This window comes from Seriola dumerili, unplaced genomic scaffold, assembly GCF_002260705.1.
Source record: "Seriola dumerili isolate Sdu_G_001 unplaced genomic scaffold, Sdu_1.0 BDQW01000169.1, whole genome shotgun sequence".
Taxonomy (NCBI): Eukaryota; Metazoa; Chordata; class Actinopteri; order Carangiformes; family Carangidae; genus Seriola; species Seriola dumerili.
Window position 1 is genome coordinate 1921370 of NW_019174424.1, and position 7929 is coordinate 1929298.

Sequence of the window (7929 nt, forward strand, 5' to 3'; positions counted from 1 at the left end):
TGTGCGAACACCTCTCTGTGAGGAGTAATAAATCTTTTACATTTTAACGAAACCTTGTTGTGCGTGAGGTGAAAGTGGAGTTTGATCTTTTGGCGAGTGGGGGAAAGCTCCGCCACAAACATGACAATCCTGGGATCGTCCCCAGGTTGCTTGTGACATGCTGTTGTGTTTGGGGAAGACAACGCAGTCAGGACAGTCCAGCTGGTAGTGATACACTGTGATCATTTACTGAAAGGTGAGTTTATTTATTAAACAATATCATCCAGTGCATAGCCTGAAGATACTGAGATACTGAGCAAATGTAACTTTGTAAAGTTTCTTATCTAGAGCAAGTCTCACAAAGTGCTTTACAAGTCACAGATGTTTTAAAGTGCACAATCATTGTGACTTCATACACTGATACCAGTACAGGTTACAAGGCAAGATTAAAAAGTGTAGCTGTCTTCAACAGTTGAATTCGTATGACAGCAGCACGGCAGGTTTAATACATGTGTCTCCAGTAGAAATTGTGATATACTGTAAATTTATTAAAAAGATTGATTCTAACTTTGATTATTCAGTTTGTCTCAACTAGTGGTCAACTCAACTCTCAAGTTGAGAAAAGTCTTGCATTCACTTGAGTAAAGATACATAAGTATCAGTAAGTTAGATTTTGGCATTTTTTCAAATCAATAGTGTCTTAAAACACTAATGTTTCTTTTTTTTTGGCTTGCTGTAATTATTCTTCCTGTTCATGCCGGTCATTAGAAGATTCTTTCATAAAATGCCTCCAAATTTAAGCGATGGGGTACAAAATCTACTGTTCTCTTAAGTTTATAAGAAGCTTCAGCAGTCTGAGTCTGACAAATCAAGTTAGTATTTTCTAGAGTTAAAGTCTGTTTTGCACTTCAGTGTACTTTATTTCCTCCCCCTCATCTGAACACGAAGCAGGAATTCCACACCAAACAGAATTTGGAAGTAAATGTGAACCTGTCCTTGAAGTATTAAAAAGTAAATGTTCAGAGTATGCAGAATGTCCGCTTTCAGACTCTTATTTTACATTCTTGTATTTTTACAAATGCATAAACATGCAAGCAGAATGTTAATGTCAAGGTGGAGCTGATTTTTACTATACCTGTGCGTCTTTCTACATTAATGTAACTAACAATGACAGTTCATAAGTATCATATTCATAAGGTTATATGTTTTGTTGGATTCCGTACATGAAAATGAACGATATCTGTCAAGTAAACCCACTGTAGTGATGGAGTAGAGAGTAGCACATAAAAGAAATACAAGTACACAAGTACATGTGCTTAGCTCATACTTTTATGATTACTGTAAAAGCCATTTAAGGACTCGATAGACAAAACATATGATCAAGAGCCAAGAGTGTGGGATGTTTAATGTCATATTTGGTGTTAATTACCTGCAACAACAGTTTACAATGTTTCCAAATTGTAAGTTATCATCTTCTGTACTCACTATCAGAATCTATTCATGTCTTGGTTTCCAGATGAATTTTGACCTTGCAGCAGGGCGCCAAGGGACCAGCATGACCCCATCTCCATCGCCCTCTCCCGGGGCCAGGACTACCCTGGTTACTGGGGATATAGTAGTGCTGGTGGTCTACTTTCTTCTCGTGCTGGGAGTGGGCCTCTGGGTAAGTACAGGGGAAAAAAAGAAACAGGTCACTGCTTCAGCACTGATACCAAACATTTTAACATAGTAAGCTATTTCTTGTTAGACGAACAAATTTTGTCTTCTTTGTCCTTTTGCATCTTCGCTATCAAGCAAATGTTTCTACTGTCCTTCAGCAAGAACAGAACTAACTTGCATCATTTTAACTTTATGACAAGTTAGATTCCGCTTTCTCATCTCTCCTCTCTTCATGCTCATGTTGGAGATCCTGCGTTTTTCTTTCTTTGATTCCGTATGGATCCTGTCGTAAATGATGAGAAAGCAGTGATACTTTGACTTTGCTTCGTGTCTCATCATTTGCTTGCACGAAGGATTTGGCCGCTGATGACAAACACAAGAAATGTCCGTTTAATTTTAGATATCCTAAGAGGGATTTTAGAGGAAAACATTCCTAATGCCATGACTGTTGTGGTGGCTTTGTAATAGTACAATAACGATATTTGTAATATCAACAAGGGTTAGCACCTAGGGGGGTACAAGGGTTTCTGCTCTACATATCCAGAAAATATGTAAAGTATGTTACTGTTTTTAAGGGATAAGACACTTTAAGTGGTAGAAAAGGAAATGTCTCTAGTGGCAGATCAGCATAAGTACCTACAATCTATGGCAGTGTGGTGTGTAGGGCACAGTATGTGAGCTTGAGTACTCATTGCACTGTTGCATATGTGGCAAAAGGGTGCCCTGGAGTACCTGCGGAACCGTGTTGCACAAATTCATTCAGATTTTCCTCCCAACATCCTCCCTTTTATTTAGTTAGAGATCCTGTTTCTGCTCAGGTCGTATGAATCAACATTTCCTCCCCACACGCATCTCTTAAAGAGGTTTTTCATTTTTTCTGTCAGTCCATGTGGAGGACGAAGCGCAGCACTGTGGATGGATACTTCCTGGCTGGGAAGAACATGACCTGGTGGCCGGTGAGTATAAAGGCTATATACTGTATATAAAGGCTTCTGAATAATAAACCACCCACATAGACCAATGGTGTGAGCATAGCAGAACTCCTATTGAAGTATGTTTTTATCACTGCAACCTCCATCTCTATTCGTTCACGCTTTAAAATTCAGATGGCAAAAATATTGTTTGGTTCAAAGTGACACCTTACCTCACCTGATTCTCTCTCTCTCGTCTGTATTGAGGTGGGTGCCTCCCTGTTTGCCAGTAACATTGGCAGTGGACATTTTATTGGCCTGGCAGGGTCAGGAGCTGCAGCAGGAATCGCGGCATTTTCATATGAATGGAATGTAAGAGACATTTAAGATTCACTATACTAATGTAAAAAAACAATTTTACTTTTCATTTTTAAAGTGTTTTAAAATCTTCTCATATCAGGGTATGCTGATGGTGCTGCTGCTGGGATGGCTCTTCCTGCCCATTTATGTTGCCTCTGGGGTGAGGTGTCTACACTCACAGTAAAATATCCCACACATACACACGCACAAACACGTGCACATGCATGATATTGTCCATTTATTCCCTTATAACCATCTTTGATCTTTTTTTTTCTCCTGCAGGTAACAACAATGCCAGAATACTTGCAGAGGCGATTTGGTGGGAAAAGAACCCAGTTATTTATAGCTGTGCTGTCCTTGTTTATTTACGTTTTCACAAAGATATCGGTATGATACGAATCCACAGTCATTCTCTAGTGCTTTCTACGCTGCTGTTTGCAGTGTGTTCCCTCAATTTTACCCGCTCATCTTAACCTTCATTGTGGTTTGTGATGTACATATCCCATGCAGTGTGTGTGTGTGTGTGTGTGTGTATGTGTTTCTCGACCAGGTGGACATATATGCTGGTGCGTTGTTTATACAGCTGGCCTTACAGTGGAATATCTACCTGGCTATAGTGGTGCTGCTGTCAGTCACTGCTCTCTACACTGTTGCAGGTGAAACTTTGACTTTTAAAACCTCTTGCTAAGACAATGTAGACATAAGAGTACAGTTTTCTGCTTCTTCTGCATGTCCCTGGCTGGTAGAAGTGCAGCATGTGTTGTATGTTGTGTCTCAGGTGGCCTGGCTGCAGTCATCTATACGGATGCTGCTCAAACCGCCATCATGCTGGCAGGAGCTCTCACCCTCATGGGCTTCAGTAAGTCAAATCAGATTCCTGCATGACACCCTCACATCACCAGCACTTCATGTTCCCGTGTAAATGACCCTGTGATCCCCTTGCTGAGGCTTTGCGGAGATCGGAGGCTGGAACGCTCTGATGGAGGGATACGCCAACGCCATCCCTTCTATCCGGGTGCCCAACTCGACCTGCGGCATCACTCGAGATGACGCCTTCCACATATTCAGAGACCCGGTGAACTCCGACTTGCCTTGGCCTGGGGTCATCATCGGCATGTCCATCCCTTCCATGTGGTACTGGTGTTCTGATCAGGTACTAATTATCACTATCACAAGTCAGGATATGTAAAAAAGCCTCTTCCTTTAATAAAGTTTGAAACAGGGGTTTGAAACCAGACGATATGCCAGAAAGCCTGATCCCTACAGGGAAGGCAGTTGGTAGCAAATTTAGTTTACTTTTAAAATATAAAGAGGCCTTTCATCTATAAAAGATGAAAAGTGTATTTTAGTGCTTTCCCATCGTGTTTATACTCTTCTACAAATTCCTCTCAAATAAAGTACTGAAAGTCTTCATCTGAAAATTCCCATCTTGAACATTTGGCATGTTTTGCTCCTCATAGAGGTTAAAAATTCCTTTGATACAATATCAGTAGATTTAATGAGCATATTTGTCTAATCGGTTCAGCAGTTGAATCATATTTTTTTGCACATACAACCCTTACCCCTGATACACTCCAGGCTCTGACACTAACACTACGTGATTTCCTTTTCCCATACCGATCCACATTAAATAGGCCCCAATTAAAGTGTAATTACATACTAATAAATATCTCGATTACACATTAACCCACAGTCACTGGGTGTTAACTGAGGATGAACTGTGGTTGTGATTGTCTACAGGTGATTGTGCAGCGCTCCCTGGCTGCTAAGACCCTGACCCATGCTAAAGGAGGCTCCCTGCTGGCTGCTTATCTTAAGTTTCTGCCCTTCTTTGCTGTTATGCTGCCTGGCATGATCAGCAGGATACTCTACACAGGTATGAGAATGCTTTCTTATCAGTGATTACTGAAGCTGTGTATACTTATTGTGTAACTATATATGACTTAATTAACCTCATAAAAGTAGTTGATTTACTAACTGGTCTTCGATACAGAACACATGTTTGTATTCAGGTAATGCTGATACTTGCAGAGTTTTAATATTTAAAAAGTGATGCTAAATTGTGTCTGGTGAAGTGCTGTGTGTTTAATGATGTTGTGCAGATGATGTAGCGTGTGCAGACCCTGAGCAGTGCAAACAGATTTGTGGCAACGCAGTGGGTTGTTCAGATACTGCCTACGCCAGACTGGTCATGGAGCTGCTGCCTGCAGGTGAGGACACTTTTTCCCCTCAGTCACACAGCTCCCGCTCTGCCCTTTGCTCTCTTTTACTCCAGCCTGTGTGTGTGTGTGTGTGTGTGTGTGTTGTGTTGTGTGGTGTGTGTGTGTGTGTGTGTGTGTGCTGTGGTGTGTTTTTTTCTTGCCCAGGATTAAGGGGTCTGATGATGGCGGTGATGATCGCTGCCCTCATGTCCTCTCTGACCTCCATCTTCAACAGCGCCAGCACCATTTTTACCATGGATGTATGGAGGAGTTTCAGATCCCGTGCGTCTGAGTGGGAGCTCATGATTGTGGGCAGGTATGTGACCACATCTGGACAAGCAGACATAACCCAAAATATGGTCCTGCTTCTAGCACACTGTATATACCCTATACTGAAGCACCGGTTTTAGCCTGCAGCAAAGAACATTTAAGGCCTTTTCTAAAAAATAATCAGCCGTCAGCTTTTTCCACTGAGGTTTACTTAAGTTAAAAGATTAAAGGCTTATACAGTGAAGAATATTTTATTCCTGCTTGGACCATCTACATTTAATAAGTAACCATGTATGGCATTACACTGCACTTTGGATGAAATCATGCACTAAATTGCATATTAAATCATTACATTTTTCTGTCATGCTCACCCAAACCATAACCCCTCTTTCCAAATATTTCCAAGTAACGACTTTACCACATTTTGTTCTCTATCCTTTACACACACACACGCACGAACACACACACACACACACACACACACACACACACACACACACACACACACACACACACACAGCCTAGTAGTAGCCAAATGTACAGTGCTGTTGAGATTTATGTATCAAAATGTTCAGTTTTCTCAGAGGCTGTCCTGTCATGACATTACGACACGACTTTGAACTAAACTGAACCGCTTCAATTTTCATTCATTCAAAACACCGGTCTTATGTTTCATGTGCATGCGGCAGAGTGTTTGTGCTGGTGCTGTTGGTAGCCTCCATTCTGTGGATTCCTGTTGTTCAGGCCAGTCAGGGTGGACAGCTCTTCATCTACATCCAGTCCATCAGCAGCTACCTCCAGCCCCCAGTCTCCATCATCTTCCTCACGGGATGCTTCTGGAAGAGGACTAATGAGAAGGTGCACTTAGTGCATGCATCTCCCATCTCTGCGTTTAATTTGGTCTCTATGTGCAATGTGGCGAGGCAACTGTAAATAAATACATCTGTGTCTGTGCTTGTCTTTGACTCTCTCTCTCTCTCTCTCTCTCTCTCTCTCTCTCTCTCTCTCTCAGGGTGCATTCTGGGGCCTGGTTATCGGCCTGTTGGTGGGCTGCATCCGCATGATTTTGGACTTTATTTACCCTGCACCCCCGTGCTACGAGGAGGACGAGAGGCCTGCGGTGTTGAAATACGTCCATTTCCTCTACTTCTCCATCTTGCTGTCCGTCATCACCCTGGTTGTGGTGGTTGTGGTCAGCCTGTCCACAGAGGAGCCCGCACCAGAGCAGGTGAAGCCACTATTCAGATCTGTTATGACGTTGTTGACGTTTCACAGTTGTTGTATTTAATTTTCACTGACATTGACCATTAGAGGGTACAGAAAGACTTCTGCTTGGGTCATGAATTCAAATGCAGAAATTAAAGTTATTATTTTATTGTCTTTTGCATACTTAAAAAAAAAAAAACTTAATTCCTGCCTTAGAAAAATATTTTCAAACATGCGTTGCACCAGACATAATAGATCTGCAGCAATACAGCACCACAAGGTGTCAATAGCACCTCATGGTATGTTGGAGGAAAATTGATTCATTTCCTGTACAATGATTGGAAACTCTGATCTAATTCATCATCATTTGGGTCGTTGATAAAAACTATTTTTGCTGCAGCGGAAACCTGACTTTACATATGTTCAGTTTTGTGGTACACTCAAATATAAATCAATACGTTCTGAAATGTCCACAAGAGAATAAATCGGATTTTCCTAGTTCTTTGAGTTAACTCTTTGTGTCGTGTCTTTTTTTTTTTTGTTGTTGTTTTTTTGTCAACAGATTAGTCGCCTTACCTGGTTCACAAGGTTTGACCCAGTGGAGCCCAAGCAGCATGTATTCACAGTGGAGCGGAGCAGTAAGACCTTCGACGTGATCACTGTTCAGACGGCTGACATGGGAACTACAGGAAGAGAGCAGGAGACCAGCAATGGAAAAGCGTGTCATGACAGGAAAGGTGGGTCTCTGTCCTGCTTGTGATGACTCTTTTCCACTCGACCATTTGTCCTTCTTTCTGGTAAACACACCCAGTGAACAATTCAAAATGTCCCCTTTCTCCTCCTTGAACTCTCCAGACTCTTCATCCTCTGTGTCCTCCAGCGTCCACAGCCAGTCCAGGCTGATGTCTGCCCTCTACTGGCTGTGTGGGATGGAAAGACGGAAGGACGGAGAGGACAATCCTGTGACTCCTCCTGCACCTGAACAGGCCTGTTCTCTGAAAGAAAAGCGACATCTACGACTCATTGTCAACGTCAACCTCATCATTTGCCTCTCTGTAGTTGCCTTTTTTGTTGGCTACTGGGCCTGACGGGACAGGTACGACACTCTCAATGGACACACGGTGTGTGGTTTGGGTGAAAAGTTTAAGTGTTTTGTTTTAGTGTTTAAGTGTTTTGTTGAAGTTTGACTTTCTTCTTGTTAAATTGAAACAATAAAACGGGATGTGACATGTGTGACATTAGATCCTTTGTAATCTTGGTGAGAAACATGAAGAAACAATGTCAAAAAAAGTTGATTCAAAAAACTCCAGTTACACAGTTACAGTCTTTAATGAGTTTATAGC

The 7929-nt window shown here is 41.9% G+C and overlaps 1 protein-coding gene across 1 annotated transcript; it reads left to right on the plus strand.

Moving 5' to 3' along the window:
* The first annotated feature begins 154 nt into the window (after positions 1-154).
* Positions 155-7813, plus strand: slc5a11 (solute carrier family 5 member 11). Its single transcript, XM_022752353.1, has 16 exons — positions 155-235; positions 1496-1642; positions 2523-2594; positions 2817-2921; positions 3010-3069; positions 3192-3296; positions 3460-3565; positions 3688-3768; positions 3857-4062; positions 4650-4785; positions 5012-5119; positions 5276-5426; positions 6070-6238; positions 6393-6608; positions 7149-7323; positions 7442-7813. Exons 2-16 carry the CDS (start codon positions 1496-1498, stop codon positions 7672-7674), a joined length of 2070 nt encoding a protein of 689 aa, XP_022608074.1. The 5' UTR covers positions 155-235; the 3' UTR covers positions 7675-7813.
* Positions 7814-7929: the final 116 nt, after the last annotated feature.

What these genes read in the sequence shown, in the direction of transcription:
- slc5a11 (XM_022752353.1), top strand. Translation starts at nt 1,496, where the DNA reads ATGAATTTTGACCTTGCAGCAGGGCGCCAAGGGACCAGCATGACCCCA. An exon ending in AGAACATGACCTGGTGGCCG is followed by an intron (nt 2,595 to 2,816) that starts GTGAGTATAAAG and finishes GTCTGTATTGAG; the next exon opens with GTGGGTGCCTCCCTGTTTGC. An exon ending in AGGAGCCCGCACCAGAGCAG is followed by an intron (nt 6,609 to 7,148) that starts GTGAAGCCACTA and finishes TTTTGTCAACAG; the next exon opens with ATTAGTCGCCTTACCTGGTT.